The 17,968-nt window shown below is 45.9% G+C and overlaps 5 protein-coding genes across 5 annotated transcripts; 3 read left to right on the top strand and 2 right to left on the bottom strand.

The window, feature by feature from the left end:
• Positions 1-1,105: 1,105 nt before the first annotated feature.
• H6S33_000664 (uncharacterized protein) lies at positions 1,106-2,810 on the top strand (the record flags this gene model as incomplete). The annotated part of the gene is made up of 4 exons (XM_044832066.1): positions 1,106-1,173; positions 1,297-2,353; positions 2,410-2,586; positions 2,658-2,810. The coding sequence occupies 4 exons, from the start codon at positions 1,106-1,108 to the stop codon at positions 2,808-2,810; spliced, it is 1,455 nt and encodes a 484-aa protein (XP_044700223.1).
• Positions 2,811-6,296: 3,486 nt separating this feature from the next.
• H6S33_000663 (uncharacterized protein) lies at positions 6,297-7,433 on the bottom strand (the record flags this gene model as incomplete). Its single annotated transcript, XM_044832065.1, has 3 exons — positions 6,297-7,101; positions 7,161-7,310; positions 7,405-7,433. 3 exons carry the CDS (start codon positions 7,431-7,433, stop codon positions 6,297-6,299), a joined length of 984 nt encoding a protein of 327 aa, XP_044700222.1.
• Positions 7,434-9,412: 1,979 nt separating this feature from the next.
• On the top strand, positions 9,413-10,153 carry H6S33_000662 (uncharacterized protein; the record flags this gene model as incomplete). The annotated part of the gene is made up of 1 exon (XM_044832064.1): positions 9,413-10,153. The coding sequence occupies one exon, from the start codon at positions 9,413-9,415 to the stop codon at positions 10,151-10,153; it is 741 nt and encodes a 246-aa protein (XP_044700221.1).
• Positions 10,154-12,075: 1,922 nt separating this feature from the next.
• Positions 12,076-12,495, top strand: H6S33_000661 (uncharacterized protein; the record flags this gene model as incomplete). The annotated part of the gene is made up of 1 exon (XM_044832063.1): positions 12,076-12,495. One exon carries the CDS (start codon positions 12,076-12,078, stop codon positions 12,493-12,495), a length of 420 nt encoding a protein of 139 aa, XP_044700220.1.
• A 3,428-nt stretch (positions 12,496-15,923) lies between these two features.
• H6S33_000660 (uncharacterized protein) lies at positions 15,924-16,512 on the bottom strand (the record flags this gene model as incomplete). The annotated part of the gene is made up of 4 exons (XM_044832062.1): positions 15,924-15,971; positions 16,038-16,197; positions 16,281-16,332; positions 16,398-16,512. 4 exons carry the CDS (start codon positions 16,510-16,512, stop codon positions 15,924-15,926), a joined length of 375 nt encoding a protein of 124 aa, XP_044700219.1.
• Positions 16,513-17,968: the final 1,456 nt, after the last annotated feature.

Raw genomic sequence — 17,968 nt, 5'->3', positions numbered from 1 at the left:
CGCTGTAGTAGATAGTGGAAACAACTGAATAGTCCGGTATATTAAGAATTATATGGAGCCGGAAAACAAATCAATTTCCGACAGAGAGATATATTCGTTGTGCGAGTGATGTGCCATGATGGTCATTGTGTCCATGTACTAGCAACTTCCTGTTTTGAGTACGTATAAGTACAAAAACATTTCAATATACATGTAATTACCTACACATTGAAATTACATGCACATATGTACTTGAAGAAAGAGATACAGGTAAGTATCTCAGGAAAACATGCAGAAAAAGAAAAAAGACGGGCTGTAGCTAGGCAAGGCTGCAATTACTTACATATTCTAACCAATTATACGTATGCAAATAGATATTGACTAACTAAGTTCGCGTGTACGGATAAATGTAAAATTGAGCAGATTTGCACGCGAGTAGAAATCAAACGAGTGATAGCCATGATCTGGCATATGTATCCTGACTGAGTGCGGAGAAGGTTTTGTTTACCCGGTTGGCGTTAGGTCATGTGGGATGAGTTCCGGGGCAGGTCGGCTATTCTGATAGAAGAAACACCCTTCTTGCTGATGAAAGAAGAGGCTGACGACGGTTATCCTGATGTTACATACATGTTGCTACGCCGTATCTTTTAACATTGTATACTTGTGATGAGCCTGTTTTGTTTACACAGAACTTACTAACTGTTCATCCATCTGCCTATAACTAACTGGTGAGTCGTGAAGGTCGAGACTTGACTCTCCTCGACACCACACTTTTGTTCAATAACAAAACAACATCAATATCGTCATCATCATTGTGTCTATTTGATTGCTGGTGTATCTGCTCGAATAGAGTCTTCTATATCCTTACGAAACACTTATATAACCTGCCACTATCCGTACATCACCCTGTCTCGGAACCCCTGCAGCTCCTACCTCCCCGTCCAACCAAAAGGCTCCACCAAGCAGGTCCCCCAGCTATTCCTCTTTTGTAAACCTCTCCCCTTTCCCTTTCCCTTCTCCGGGAAATAATATTATGAAAACTCTCCCGTCCGCCGACTTCTCTCCCTTTGCTACTTCACCGCCTCCACCAAATTCCTTCTCACCCATAGAAACATCAAATTCAACAATGGTGAAGACGTCGACTCTCCTGCACTATACTTGCCACCCCAATCAGTTAAGGGCAATCATTCAATGGTGAGAATCCTTATCGCCCCTTTCTTTCTGACTTGACTTATCATTTATATTTCTTCTATCATCTCATTCCGCCTGCATTTCCCAAACAAAGTCCCTATCTCTAACCAAATTTTATCTATCTAGGAAAGTTTGGCACACTCCTCTCCATGAGCGAGATGAAGAAAAGGAATCTCCATCTCTCAAGCGATGCTTCGAATTCCTGGATCTCACCTCCCGTTCCTTCAGCGCCGTGATCCAAGAGCTCTGCCCGGAACTCTGCGTTTCGGTCGCTCTCTTCTACCTTATCCTACGCGGTCTCGACACCATTGAAGATGACATGACAATTGCGCTATCAGAGAAGGAGCCTCTTTTACGATCATTCGACGAGGTTCTCGATAAGCAGGGTTGGAATTACAAAGGCAATGGCCCTAATGAAAAGGACAGGCAGCTCTGTGTCGAATTTGATGTCGTGATCAAGGAATTTGCCCTCATACCCGAGCCTCACCGGGTGATTATCAAGGACATTACAAAAAAGATGGGGAACGGTATGGCCGATTATGCCAACAACGCTGAACACAACGTCAACGGTGTCAACACCGTCGCCGATTATGATCTATACTGCCACTACGTTGCCGGGCTTGTCGGGGAGGGTTTGACCCGTCTTTTCGTCGCCTCCGAGAAGGCCAACAAGGCACTTCTTGACCGCCCCCATCTTTCAAATGCGATGGGACTGTTCCTCCAAAAGACGAACATCATCCGTGATTACGCAGAAGACCTTGCAGATGGACGCAGGTTCTGGCCGAAAGAGATCTGGAGTAAATATATCAAAACTTACAGCGAGTTTCCTAAGCCCGAGAATGAAGAAGCGGCGCTCAACTGCATTTCTGAAATGTGTCTGAATGCGCTCAGCCACGCCGATGAGTGTCTCTTCTACTTGGCCGGTATTCGAGAACAGAGTGTATTCAACTTTGCGGCTATCCCGCAGGTCATGGCTATTGCGACGCTTTCTTTAGTTTTCAGGAACAAGGACGTATATCACAAAAATGTTAAAATTGCAAAGGGGGAGGCATGTGAGTTGATGCTGGAAGTTGGGAACTTAAGGACTGTGTGCGAGGTCTTCCGAAAGTACCTGAAAGTCATCCACAAGAAAAACACACCCAAAGACCCTAACTTCCTCAAGATTAGCGCAGCTTGCGGAAAGGTCTGTTGGTTCCTATTCCGGACCAGTTTTATATTTTGCTGACGATTGAACTCTAGGTTGAGCAATTCATCGAATCAATCTACCCTACTCCTAAGGGGGATGACGAGATTGCAAACCACAGGCAGCAGGAAGCAACTGGTGAGACACCAGAGCAGGCCGCAGAAGCGAAGAAGGAGATCTTCCTGTTAATTGCAGCTATTGTTGCAACTCTATTTGTTATATCTGCTATCATGGTTCGTCCCCCCCCCCCCCCTTCTCTTTCCCCCCGCACCTCTTACATGTACCTTGTATTAACTTAGTATAGGTCGGTATCGCCTGGATGCTTGGTGCGCGATTCGACATCGCCTTCCAGGAGCTCAAGAATGGCAATTTTAAGCCGAATGCGGTTAGCTCAGCCGTCACGTCAGCCGTAACCTCGGCCGTTACTTCAATAGCGCCAGAGCATGTCGAGCTGTAAATTTTGAACGAGTTTTGTTTTTTGATTTTTTCTTTCGGATTTACATTATTTTAACTTCTTTTTTTTCAAATATGGTTTGGGTTGTATCATTTTGATTGGACTTCGCATGCATGGCAAAAAATCTTTGGGGAAATGATAACGATTGTTCTTTGATGTGGAAAACTGGGTGGACAAAAAGGAAGGTACGGAGGGAGGGAAGGAGCCTGGTTATGATAGCTAGGCATGCACGTTAAGGCTTACGATAATTTTAATCGCTTTTCTAGCCCCTTTTCTTTTCTACTATGCTAGAGAAGATAAGATGTAAGCGCATATGTTAAATTACAGCCCTACATTTAGTTACTACTAGTAGCACTAAGGATGTGCTCATATGTTAAATTATGTGATTACCTATTTGGTGGTGAAATCTATTCTGGTACACAGCCCCCAATGTATAGCCGCGGGATTGGTAAGGCATCTGATTAATGTTGCACTGGATACGAACGGGACGGTGATATTTTAACGATGATATTTCTCTTCTTAATCTAAAATCCGTATTGACATTTTGGTCAAGAGTTTTGATAATACTTCGTGAGTTAATGTAGAACCTGGGGGGTTATTCAAAAACTACTTCAAGTTTTATTGTACATGAAAACAATACTTACCCGAGGGGTATTGTCTGGCTCAAATGATTTAGCCTATAAATCCTCGAGCATATCTATACAGATGATATAGCAGGACAATAAATAGCGTGGGATTCCCCTCGTTTGTTGGATTGACAGCTTTAGTACAATAACAGAAGTTGGAAATGAGACCAGAACCCACGCCATTCGAGGGCCTTGAGCAAAACACCAAAACTCCATGCTTTATCAAAAAAGCACTAGTTTGGAGCCCGTGTGAGGCGAACCGATTCAACGAGATAGCCGCTGGCACGGTATTGACCCTGTACCTACTACTGTTGTACTACTTTTTCTATCAATACTTACTATTTGCCTTACGGGGGCCGAGCTAACGCTGGGGCTTGCTGTACTGCCGTATGTTATCCTTTGATATATATGTACTATCGTGTCCCCAAAACAATCATTGATTCATGCCAATTGTAGTGTGGTGCTTCTCCTGATATCTATTATAACGGCAGTGCACACGACCATGGACCTTATGCTGTACCATAATGCCAGTTTACCACCAGTATATACGCTGTATATGTCAATTATTATGGTAGCCACTTGGATTATTGGTATAGGTATTAGCGTCACAGATTTAAAGAGAGGAAACGTCACCCCCCACATAGGGGTAAAGGGGGAACTGATATATGGGTATTGTCTGGGGACCGGAGAAGGGTTGAGTTATTACAGAAAATTGGGTTGCTTGGTTCCAAGAGCAAGGTTGCTAGATGAGGTGTTTGTGCTGTGAGTGCTTTAACGATGAGGGGAGATCTCTGAGGGAGACACAAGCTAATCTTTGTGGGGTCGAATATTAGAATTTTCTATATAATTTCGACAGTAATATCAGCAATCGCCCACCACCGCAATAAAATCAATAAAATCAATAAAATCAATAAAATCAATATGCCTAGGGGCCAAACTCATAGGTACACTAAAATTTGTAGTGGTGAAAAGAGCAGCAACTTTCCGGATCCAGGGAGCTCGGGGACTGAAGTTCAATTATCCCAAACAACCTTTCATAATAATTCGCTGTTCGTGATTGACGAAGAAAATTATATTCTCAATTTGGAAACCATCTGAAGGAAGAAGCTATGTATATGACTAGAGTAGCACCATCAGTATCAGAAAGATATGCCTCTAGGGACAACTATCCGGTGCTATTTACCTAGAAACTTGCGAGGAAAGACAACGAGGTGGAGTGGAACGAGGAAAGTAGGATATATGTGGTGCGCATTTCAGAAGATGGGGGATACCGTAGTATATGAGGAAGATGATCCTTCTTTTTGAGCTGGTACGACTTTGTGACATGGTACTTTAGCAATAGGCGTACCAGCCACATGATTGGTTTCGGCTAGTAAACCTTCTATATGTTTTACCGATTTCGATGCATAAATTTCCTATTATTTTTGGTCTATACATGTATATATTATTAGGACGATAGCCGAAATAAAATATATGTAGAGTGATCTGAGCAGCGACGAACGTGCTTCCTACCCAGGAAAGTTCGTGGACAGGGCACTCTATTCAGGTACAAAGGTCTATCGAGCGTCATTACTACAAAGCACGCAGCGCAGTAGTATATGATTACAGTATCTGGTAGGACAGTGTCTCTACCATTTAACCAGCGAGGTGGATAATGTGGTCAATATATACCGGTACAGACTGTTAGGTACGTTTACACTCACAAAGGTACCCCACAACGTCCCGTTTAGGAATGCCCTATCTACGAATATTCGCGGAAGAGAGTTCGTCGCGCTAGATAATAGAGTACTACATGTAAGTACATGTAGTTATAAAAATTATACTGCCTTCTTCCGCTGATCGCTGAGGTTGTGGTTTTAATGCTTTATGAAGTTGATGGCTACTAAAACGGCAATGAATGTAGTATACGTTTCTGTGAAAATCTAAGCAACCAATATACCTTCTCTATAAGGTGTGTCGTCAATCCGTACTAAACAGCCTGAGAATCTTTAAGCAGTACGGGAAAAGCCACCAATCCCACATACTTGCTCAATCTGTGATATATTCTGTAGCTTGGTGAGGGTGTATAGATTCTGGGTTCGTTGGGCGCCTACTTCTCCCAAGGAAATGTAGGAAGAGATATGTAGTCTCGCCGACACGTACATGTATATATGAGTTTATCTCCGAGAGAATATCACACTCGGGATGCCGAACGAATCCCGAGACGTGGCCCCTGCACGTCAAATACGGCAATCCCCATTACAACCCTGCCCAGATCCCCCGTTGAGCCGCAACTTAAAGCACGATGACGTATTCAGTGGTCGCCCAAGTCACACAAGTGCAATACGTAAGGCACACAACTCCGAGTAACGTAACAAAGGCCACGATAGCCGTTAAAATTTGTCAAGTTAGTATTCCACGGAGATGTGACACACAAAAAAGCCGGTACCGATGCGTTCACAACCTCACACAGCCCGTTTGACTGGCGTTGACTTTGATCGGTGAACTTCCTAACCTCGAGGCAAATAGAAAATCACATGCTCTCACAGCTACAGCAACAAAAATCACGGTAAAGGCACGAATGAAGTGTAAACCCACACATGTGTCCCTCCTTTCATTTTAAAGTCCTGTCCTTCCAACCAAACACCATATCCACTTCAATCACAAAACATCACAATACAAAAGAAAAATACAGTAAACGATTGGTTCGCAGGCAAGAGAGACAAAGAATCGATCCCATAAGGCCGCCCACTACAAAAGAAAAGGTCTAACCATGTATGTACGTCTCCCCTGATGAGTGGGATAATCCCAATCATTGGGGCGGTAAGAACAGCACATCAAGTACAAGCAAATAATCATACACTTCAAACGAAGGCCGGAGAGACTACTCGTTGTGTTCTTTCCTCTCGCCGCCGGCGGGGCCTGCTACTGGTTTACCGCCCCAACTAAACCACCCACCAGTCCTTGGAGTGCCAATGAACGTAAGGCCCTCTTTCTCGGCATCGCTCATTGTTACATGGTCGAAGTCACCAGCCATATTTCCAGAGCTTGGTGACCTCGAAACATTTGCTTTGTTGGCATCAGACGCATTGTCAAGGACTGCTGCAACACTAGTGTGGCTTGCATCCCCAGAAACTCGGTTTGTTTCCGCCTCTTGTTCCAGCGCAGCCATGAGTGTCTTCAATTTCTCCTTCTGCATCTCAATGAAACGTGCCTTTTCTTCCTTTCCTTCGATAGATGCAGGAATCAGAGTCGCAGTGTTTGCGGGGTTCGGAGTTCCAGCTGGCCCTCCCTCTGGTGTCTGCTGCTGAAGTGCCGAAGAAAGGAATTGGTAGAACTCTGTAGCCCTTTGAGGGGCGCCCGAGGCGATTGGTGCAACATTCCACTTTGAGAACAAATTTGTGACAAATGAAGCCGCGTCTTGAGAGAGTGGCTGCATCTTTGCTTCTGAGCCTTCTGGCAGAGGTCCAAATAACTGTTCCCTGGCCATGTGGATAAGTTTTCGGATGTAGTCAATTCCCGCAGCCTTGGCCTGGTCGTGAGTTCGGGTGATAAGGTCTTCAATCTCCTTCTCGTGAGCCTCGAGCGTAGGGTGTACATGTTCTACGTAAAGTCTCGTGGCGCCCTGGAACTGTGGAAGGACTAGCCACATCATAAAACCAGCACGGATCTCTTGGTAGAATGGAAGCCTAGAACGCGGGTTTGGTTAGGCTCCCAGGAGGCAAATATAGTGTATATAGAAACTAACCAGCACAGGATCCAGCCTGTCCATGACTCAACCACGGTGATGCATCCAATAACAACCCAGTACATCAGCCATGGCGTAAGCTGTGATGGATCGTTTGCTTTGAGGGCCTTGTACGACGCGAATACGGGGAAGAGGAAGGTTGCGATAGAGCTATTTACAGAACTGTCAGTGATTGCACAGTAGAAGTAGGGACTCTACATGGTCGCGTGATGTCAGTGTTTTAGTATAGAGGGATGATACTCACGAAAGCAGTTTTGATAGAAGGCCAAACATGATTTTAGACTAGGTATGTGAACAATGAAATTTTTTTTGTAAATGGTTACTTTTGGGCTGTTGGAATAGTGTTTGTAGCTACTTCCGTCAAGAAAGGTAGACAAGGACTGATTCTTTGACGAGGTAGAAGATGTGGAGGAAGAGGAAGAATCAATGGGAGGGGGGGGGGCGGAAAGGATATATATGAAGGAAGAGGGGAAGTTGACCTTCTAGTAAAAGAGGGGACACAAAAAAAAAAAAGAGCTAGGTGAGTTGTTGTATCAGAGTTGTCGTTGTGGATACAATGTGCAGCATCAGCAGCATAGTAATGTAATAATGTGGTACAGACGCGGAGGATGCGGAGGGGTACCCAGCAGCAGCAGCCGCAGCAGTAGCAGCAGCAGAAAAAAGGTCTGGGAAACCCCTCCACACCTCCAAGAGCTCTTGTGCATGACCTCCTACTCGGAATATGGTCCAGTCCAATGTCAACCCCGTGATCGCATCAGCCGGGGTCAAGAGCAGTTACCGGAAGGAGATTAGTCGAATCTGTATGTTTTACCGCCTAGGCCGAGTTCTGCGGAGGCGGCCAGTGTAGGGTCACGAAAGCGGGATAGGAACTTCTGCTCTGTCAGATGCTGTCACTCACCTACTGGAGCAGCCCTAACCACCACCACCACCCGGCCCGTTACCACCCGTACTCTACAACCTGGACGCCCTGAGACAGAGCAAACTCCTACTCACTCGACAGCTGGGGTGTGATATCCAATTCAACCCCCGAGAGGAATCGTGAAAGAATCCGGTAGAATACATATGTACATGTATCTACCCTTACACCGAATATCCCGAGGGCCGCCGAGACCCGTTAACTTCATCTTGAGTCTCTCCAACTGCCCCAAAAAGCACAGTCTTTCCCCGAGGCTCAACTGCTTCGCATATGTATGTAGAAGTGCTGCGACGGTTGATGGTTTCAGCGATATGAACTGTACCTGCAGACCAGTGTGTACAGTACAAGTATTTCTCCCCAAAAAACCGAACAATAAAATCCTTAAACCCAACCACAGCTCATCCTGGCCAGTTGCCAGCAAATATCACGCCGCATCATGAGCTTTGCCTCTCATACCATCCCGCAGACAAACACAGGAGTTAGAACCGATTATTTGTATGCTCATGCTAGAGAAATGCGACAGGATGCTCCTGCTTGGGTTGTTGCGTGTTGCGCTGGCATGAGGTTTCTCAACTCCTTCTAGCTAAATAAACCTCCAATCCCCCAGGCGCATCTACTTATCCATTCCACGTAAACTTGCCTACATACCCACTTTACCCCGCCATTAAAAAACGCCTCCTCGGTACTATTGTGTCTTTGATTTGACCTACATATAAACGAAACTCCTACCTAAGGACACTTCGTAGTAGAGTACCTACAGAACACGAGAAACTCTTCATCTGCGAGGTATATGCAACAATCCTAACTGATCCATCATATAAAAAATCATAAAATGTGTATCCTGCTTGTCACCACCGCGCATCCAGAATACTCTTTGATACTTCTCTCTAACAGAGATGTATGTATTTTTCCCTTTTTTTTCTCCCACCCTCCCATCCAAGATTAGAAAGATCAGCATGCGTCCAATATCACCTATCCAAGATTCGAAGTTAATCGCGCATGTCGCAGCTACTAATTTCAATCCCCTCTCTCTGATAGGAATTCCTCCACCGTCCTACCGCGCGTGCAGCTTTTTGGGAGGAACCCAACTCACACATCTTGTCGGGTCGAGATTTGGCCCGTCCTGAACGAGGTCTGTCTACGTTTCTGCATCTCCTTCGTCCCCCGCCTGTTCACCCTTCTTTTCAACCGGCATGCCCCTCCAATCATTCATCAGCTAACCCCACCCCCCACAGGTACATGGCTTGGCATAACCCGCACTGGCCGTCTCGCAGTGCTTACAAACTACCGCGAACCCACCTCTCTTGCAGCACTGGCTGAGAAGTCCCGGGGTGCTATGGTTACTTCCTTCCTTACTTCTACCGCAACTGATTCCTCCACTTCCGAATGGCTGCACTCCCTGCATGCCACGGGGGACCTACACGGCGTCGGTGGATTCTCTCTTCTTTGCGGGATCCTCCATCCTAAGGATATTACACTCGGAAGTCTCCAACCACTTGCTGTAATTTCTAACCGTACGCCGGCCGGAGACGACGGGGTTGAAAACGGTGCAACTTGGATAGCCGGCGAGAAAGGAGAAACATGGGGGCTTAGTAATTCGTTATTCGGGGAACCGTGGCCTAAGGTGAAGAGAGGGGAAGGTATCTTAGCTGAGGTTGTAGATACCGCAGTCAAAGAAGGAAAAAACGAAGACGAGTTGTTGGAGAGTCTATTTGGCGTGCTGAGTTTTGATACTTTGCCGAAACTGAGCAGGGATAATGCGTCTTACCACACCCAGATGGAGTCTTTAAAGCATAGTATTTATATTCCGGCTTTTTCTGCATCCCATGAGAACGTGGATGCACATCCGGCGGATATGACTCCAATCACAGACGGAGACCCAGCAAAGGCTAATGTTCAAACTCAATGGTGGCGCGACCGAAAATATGGAACTCAGACTCAGACAATCATACTTGTGGGTCGGGACGGGAGGGTGAAGTACGTAGAGAGGACATTGTTTGACGATCAAGTCAGACCGCTAAAGAAAGAGGAGAGAGATGTTGTAACTGAGTTTATGATTGAGGGTTGGAATGAGTAGTAGGTTTGATAACCTGTTTTTCCGTACAAGGCCTCTTTTGCCGGAAGGTTGTGTGCTGCATAATTTCTGGACGCTGTCGCTATTGCATTGTGCACATTTTTTTCTTCTTAGTTTTACGATACATATTACTCTACTCTACATAAAAATTTCTCAGATCTGGGGTACTCAGCCGTTTCAGCCATAAACAGGCAGGTGTGGCCACAATGAGGATTTAGAACGTATGATGGCACATGCTGCAGCGAGCAATGAGGATGAGATGACCGCTGAGCTCCGGATAAATCATTTGGAATCATTTTATTTATAAAGCTCTCTGATATCAATTCTCAACACTCAGACAAGAGTATTGAAAATTTCATTAGTAGCTTCAAATAATTTATGGTTAGTCTGTAAGTGAAGCTAACTGACCTGGTGCAAGTTTAGCTGAATGTATGTACTACTAGTACTACATGTAGTAGTTGTGCCTACATGTACTCTAATAATAAGGCTGGATTTGGGTTAGCAACCGAACCCGGGGGTTCACAACGTGTATTCATCAGGTATGCCGGGATTCAATGTGAACTAAACAGTCCAGGGGACGCCCATTGCGGGGAGTACGCACGTATGCGTACTGATGCTGTTGACGGATAGTTGATGTACCTACACCTGCGCAGACCCTTCGAACTATGGCAAGTGGCTACATGTACTTCCGCATACTTTACTCTCGTGGACGTGAAATATTCTTCCGGAGATCGAAGCGAGCACGAACATATTCTTTTCAGGGAAACAATGGCGTAAAACATCATGGATCAAGCGAACAAATGAACATATACATACATGTATTTATACTGCGCCTTCTCTGACTCTACCACTCATTAGAAATATGGCTTTCAGTGGATTCATTCATAAAGGGAAGCATTGCCCAGAGCCTCTCCTAGAGTAGATCTAGCCAAGTATATATATCTTCATACTCAACGGCTGGAGGAGATCTGTCTGCTCTTACAACGCTAGAAAGTCGGGTACATAAGACTTATCGAATCACCAGCCGGTCGCGAGGTACGCACAGAATCAATAGGTTTAGGCCATTCGTCCCATCCGGAGATAACAAACATAGCTGGAGCAGCAGATCCTCATGATTCCACCAGACTACCGAAGGCGGGTATAAAGGCGTAGTGCTTCTAAGACGGACAGTTGTTTGATTGCCTTTCCTTGCTCACGAAGTTGAAAGCGACGGCGAAGATCGTCCCATAATCACAGGGATAAGTTTCAAGATACGCACCCAGAAATATTTCGAAAGATTTGAGTTCTTCAGACTGATCCTGCCGTCGATATTTACATACAACCACATCGCTCAGGTGCATTGTAACTCAGCTCGGCATTACCCCACCACAAACCCGGAATCAGTTGCAACCTCACAAAACTCCAGTACCACATCACATGACTATCATAAGAACACACATCGCAAGTTAACTACTGTATCTTATTATTCTGTGAGTGGGGTTTTTGTTACTGGCTGAGCCAGTAAAGTCTTATCCCATATTTCTACCACGCGCTGTACAGGATCGAGAACCGAGAAGCCTTCCTGCAGGCGCTCCAAGGTTTCGCGAATTCGATTGGCGGCGCTTGCCAGCAATATCAGAACAGGGACGCCAAAGACGTTACACCAAGTTAACTCGACTCAGTTCAGTCAGGAATGAGTTAAGAGAAGAAAATATCGTTGTGCTGAGCTATTAAGTTCCGGACGGTGCAGGCGACCTATCTTGCTAGAATATTGGCGCGTTCGCATATTTGTCCGTGTATAAGAACGCTCGTTCTCTCGCAGTAAATAACTAGATGTTCCCATGTAGCAATTAATGTTGTTGTTCTTCTCATATATCTACCCAAATACTCGTACTCGCAATCGGCATTCATATATCTATCTTCAATCTCTAACTCACCACATCGACATGTCGGAGGTCTTGGGTACTCTGGCGAGTATCAAAGCGCTTATGGAGGTTGTTGCAGAGTGTTCTAAATTTCTCAGTGGGACAATATTGAGCAGCCCAAAAGAAGCAAAACTCGGAAATGAATTACGCACACTCGAGAAAGTGCTTGACGAGCTGCTGATGAATGTCGACCGGGGCATAGGCACCTACCTATCATCAAAAACACTGGATATTGTTAGGAATTACACTGAAGCCTGCATTAAAGATATAAAGAAATTTCAGAAGAAGATGAGCATGAGGTCAGAGGAAAAGGGGTTTAAAGCATTCTTGAGCTGCCTACAAAGACAGCAAAAGGAGAAAAAGACTCAAGAGTTTATCAGCACAATAGAGAGGCGTAAGAGCACTCTCATACTTTTCTTGGTGGTGAACCAAATGGGGTAAGTTAATTTTCACCTCCTTGTGTCAAGCATATGTACTAAGTCAATTTTCCTGAACAGCACTGCTCACGCGGTTCCATCGAATCAATCTCAACCTGACCCGGCGAACCATACACATGTTCGGTCAACACCGACAGAATTGAACGATGTAGTTGGAGATATATGTTCCACTCCGGAAACATATGAATGCACTCCCAGAGCGGGTAAAAGCGCTCACTTCAAGTAGCATTTCACGCATTAGCTGATGTTTTGGTTTAGTCATAGATACACGCGTAAATACATGTTCCAATTACAAAAGTGGCGAATCCAGGGTGAAAGATCAAGTGAAGATCAGCACTCTAGATCTTACTGATACACACCACTGTCCTGATAAAAAGCCTCTTGAATACTCGGTGCTTTTAAAGGCTTTGAGTAATTTAATACCAGCAGTAATTTGTTAGTAACCCCCCATCTTAAGCACTGAGAATCACATAGGCTTACACTGGGTGTTTCACGGAAGATGGCTCGAAACTCCAGGAGAAATATCAAGTCTACCGATCTATATTTCTACGATCAGGTGACAAATTGATCTTTCTGTGTTTATGGTGTAGCCTTTGATATTCCAAGAGGATATACATTTCGCAGTTTAACAGACTGGTGTACTTTCCTTCTAAAATTCTCTTACCCCGAGTTTGATACTCGAATATCTTAATATTCACCTTTCTTCCTTAGTTTCTTTACATTGTTCGATCTCTTTGTTTCTATCGAGCTCCTATTTTTCTTTGTTTCTCTCCTTTTCCCTTTCTTTACGCACACGTTGCTCCCTTTATTCTCCTTCAAAACATTTCACTCAGCATTTCCAGCTACTTAGACCATCCCCAAAAACATTGTCATATCCTCCAGACTGCACACAATTAATGAATTATCAATAAATCATCCTCCAAACCGTATTAATTAGTAGTGATCGCGATGTTATGCAAAGCCTTGACCTAACCACAAGGAGCACAAATATCGACTTTTACAGTGTATTTCTGATATATATGCATAGCCATTCTATATATCACATTCTTGATCTACAGTAGACCTCAACCAGACTGGAGAAACAGTGTACAAACATGTAAACACCACAGAGCGGCTGTTTGTCTTTCACTTGCATACCTGTGGTCTATGGTCTCCTTGATATGATCCTCTCGAGAAATGAAGCCCATACTCAACGGTATCAGTATTTCCCCCATGTAATGGCAGACTGGGGATGAGGGTGAAGAAGGTACCCAATGATCAGGGACAGCTTTTGGATTTCCAATGCAATAATTATAAATGGACATCCTCAAATTCACTGTATATCGAGGTGTGCTATGCTAGCTCCATATATGCACCAAGAGCTTAAACTACATGTACATGTATTGCTTACATTGCATAAACAGTCACCCGCCCCTTTTTGTTGTCTCTCCCTGTCTGACCCATGGATCGTATCTTCCCCACGTGGCCACTACCACATAAACCACATGCGACTCGAGCCACCACAGACAACTCTCCCAGACAGCTCTCCCAGCCTTACTGACCAAGGCTGCATCTACACACACAGAACAGTAGGTTTATCCCAAATCAACACAGAACCAGTCCCAAAGAACGCAGTACATGTCACGAAATTCATGCAGCCAACATGTTGTTGGACTGACACACGCGCAACTCTTCACAATACCATGTATGTGTGCATCACGCAATATCACTCGGTTCTTCTAAAAGCCACTGTTTCCGGGTTCTGCCAGCTTTGTTCTCATGCATCTGAATAACTATCGCTGTTAACATGTTACTATTAGATTCTTCCCTGTGGTTGTGGTTGGCGCGAGCGAGGTTGGTGAGGTTGGCGTCGGCGGCTCGTTTTTTCCCAAAAGAATACTCGGCGTACCTACCTGGTGGCCATGTCACGATCATATGCTATCACTCGCTGGCGTCCCCCACCACCCCACTCCCGCTCAGGAGGCGATGAGTGTTAGACCGCACGGTTCTGCGCGCCAACATAGAGAGGTGGGGAAAGAGGCCTTGCTGCGCGTCCCCTGCTTCTTCCCTTCCGTATGGCTGTGGATATATGAGGCGGTGGTAGTTGAGTTGGGGGGTGGAGTGGACGTGGGGTGTTTGGTTTACAGGCATGAGTTGACACATATATTGTTGTAGGAGAACTGGAGGACTGCGATCTGAAGTGTATGGGAAATGCAAGGTCTGCAGTATCTAGCGTTTGTTATACCGACCCGGTCGGACCATCCACCTACAGCTCTCGACCCCCTCCAACCGCCGGAGAAGATGCGCCAAGCCGCATGATTTCTCTCTAAGAACTCCATTCACCCCCGGAAGCGAAAAAACCACACCACACTTACCCCGAGATATATGATCGGCAACTATAATTTGCCCGTTGACGGGTAAAGGAAATTTGGGAGGCTTAGGCCGGTCGGGAGCATATTAACGAGACCTCCTTGCCCTTGCTCCGGCCGTGCAAGGGCCCGGGCTATAACTATATGTTATATTATATTGATATGTCCCGTCAACCCGTTTAGCTAGATCGAAGCGATGTTTTGATATATGTACCTTATAGGATCAGCTATATGGATGCTCCCGGGTGGAAACTCCGGAGACGGGAATGCTATATATGGCTTTTATAGTAGGTACTGTTCTCATATACCCATATAGTTATGTCCTATATGCCCCTGGCAGTGGGTATCAAAAGGAAAGACGAGACAAAGCTATGACCACCCATGGAGATGGCGCAAATAAGATCTACCCGCTAGCTTCGGAATTAGAGACACACAAAAAAAACGAATATAATTTAGACCCCCAACCGGCCAAAGGGTCGAGCCACATCTCTTGATCCGAGGGTTTTGCATCTCTCGGATCTGATAAGATTATACACCCATCAAAATCTGCCGATTCCTCACCGAAGCTATATTATCTATATATTACAGGACCTAGGATTCTCGGGAGATTGACATACATCATCTCTCTTCCGAGCTAGTGCGATATACGTCCCCCTTCAATCCCTTCGATCAATATCCTTGGCTCTCTCTCTCTTCGGCATAAACAAAGCAGATCTAGTTCTTTATTCGTCATGTTACGTATATATACAGATTCAATTAATTCATATCATCATCATAAGCAATTGTTCCCATACCCCCATACCCCCATATCCCCATACCCCACATCCCAATCATTAACCACATCCTCATCCGCATCCCGCATATCTGCAGACTCAGGAAATGAGCGCAGAAAATCGTTTCTCAAGCCGGCGCCGTCCACAGCAACCCACAGCAACCCACAGCAGCCATATCGGCCGATTCCAAAACAGCCATATTTGCCCAGCAGCAGCAGTAACATCCACTCCACTTCGTCGATCACCCGTCCACCGCAGAGCAATCAATGCTCCACACCTATACCCGCACGATCACAGACCGTCTCCCGAGTCTAAACCGGTCCCTTAATCTCGACGACGCCTTCTGTCCACCCGCGCTCCTGCAATTGAAAATCCAGAATTAGTAACCTGTCTTCTCAAACATGAAACGGGCGGGGGTTGCTCACGTTGCTTCGGTCTTTGATCTTCGGATTGTGCTGCTCGACGGTAGAGACGACGGCAAAGACGTCGACGATGCTGAAGCCGGGAGGGGCGGCAGCGGGCGGTTTGGAGGCGGGCCGGGGGAGGGGGGGAGACGCCGCCAGTGTTTGGTGGTGCTGGGGGATTCTGGACGGGTTGTTAGTAATGAATGAGTAGTATGCAAGGGACTAGGGGCCGTACCGGAATTCATGTCGACGTGGAGATCAAACCGTCGTGGTCGGGAGGACCGCTCGGTTACGGGGAAGATTAATGTGATGTCCACTGGTGGTTTGTTAGTACTGCTGGCGAATTCGAATGAGAAAAATGGAAGAAGAAAAAGTACTGACTCTCGAGCTCTTCAGACACTTTTTCAAACTCGATCTCAATCTCGGTGAGCCAGTTGTCGGCACAGTCGGGTTTTCGGAGCGCCGTTCGGTAGTTTATTTCTTTGCTGCTCTCCATGGTTGATGAGATGAACGCGTGGGGTGTGTGTGGATTGTTGAAGAAAAATATGATATTCGTCGTTATGTGGTTGTGTTTTTATGGTGTAGACACTTCTTATATCAGGCGAATATCAATGGAGAAAAAAAAAAAAAGTCGAACAAACACACACACACATTTATATATACTCCGTACTCTCATATATATATATATATATATCCTATCCACCACGAACCAAACGCTGCGCATGCAGTACACATCCCATCCCATCCCATCCATACGTACATTTGGTACTGTACAGCCTCCTCCTTCAGACACCCCGAAAATGCTAATTTATGGTCCCCCTCCGTCCAGCTCCACCCTACACTCCCTCAAGGTCTGGGTACAGGTATCATGGCAACCCTTTCTCATATCATCAGTAAGAGCCTAGGCATCTAGGTAGTGGAAACCGAAACATACAGCCATCATCCCTCCACCCTTCCTTTCCAGAAAGTCTCGAAAGCTAGGGTGGAGGGACCACACCTTGCCGGATGGGGAATGATCGGAGGAAAATAAGCACCGGCGGGTTTAGTACTGTGCCCACCACGGAGATATTAGGTACCCCCGAAGAGATAGGTAGAGAGCAGAGTGCTCGTAGTACAATACGAGTACTCTAGTAGACCAGGCCCAGGATGAGCAGCTACATTGCTAGCTAGCAGCCTTGCATGAAATTTGGGGCGCTAGCCAGTTTTGCCCTCCGCCGTGCCACACGTTCTAAACCCGATGTGTCGGCCATCATCACTGGAAACCTGGGAATAGGGGCCGGGCGACGATTGGTGGGAGGTTAGTCTCGTTCTCGGGCGGGAGGTCTAGCTGCTTTGTATGCTGAGGTTTGTTTCGGGTCGTTTCACTACTGAGACGGCGATAATTGGGGGGGGGGGGGGGGGGGGTTGGTGGGTATTTCAAATATTAGTGCACTTGCAATTGTCTCTGCGGTTTTGGGAAAGATGAAGTTAGCGTTATAATTACATTGTATATGGAAGGTTTGTATTGTGTTGTATTGTATTACACAGAATGAGAGTGAGGAAGGGTGAAGTGGGCTCGAGTAACACAGCCCACCCACGTCCCGGTACTGGAACCGATATTCCGTCATTTTGTTTTCGATGTCCTTAGTCTTAGTCTTAGACAGTGTAAACAAACGGGCGGGCGCATGACGGAATGCGATATCGCCAGTGCGTCTTAAAAACGCAACTCAACCGGTGTAACGGAACGCACGTCGTATCGTGTTCAGCCCGGATATCTCTTACACAAAAAAAAACACACATACACGCGTCCATAGGTAGGTAGGGCATATACACAAATACTCTCACACTTGCACTTGCACCTTGCACTCCCACTTCCGCACTCTCACTCGCCCGCTCGCTAGAATCAGTAGAGTAGCTGAGTCCGACCCGAAACCCCCCCCCCCACAAAACACAAACAACCGACTCAGCGCTCT

This window comes from Morchella sextelata, assembly GCF_020137385.1.
Source record: "Morchella sextelata strain SCLS chromosome Unknown scls_1, whole genome shotgun sequence".
Lineage (NCBI taxonomy): Eukaryota > Fungi > Ascomycota > Pezizomycetes > Pezizales > Morchellaceae > Morchella > Morchella sextelata.
Note: the sequence above shows the minus strand (reverse complement) of the source record. Positions and strands in the feature narration are given on the sequence as shown.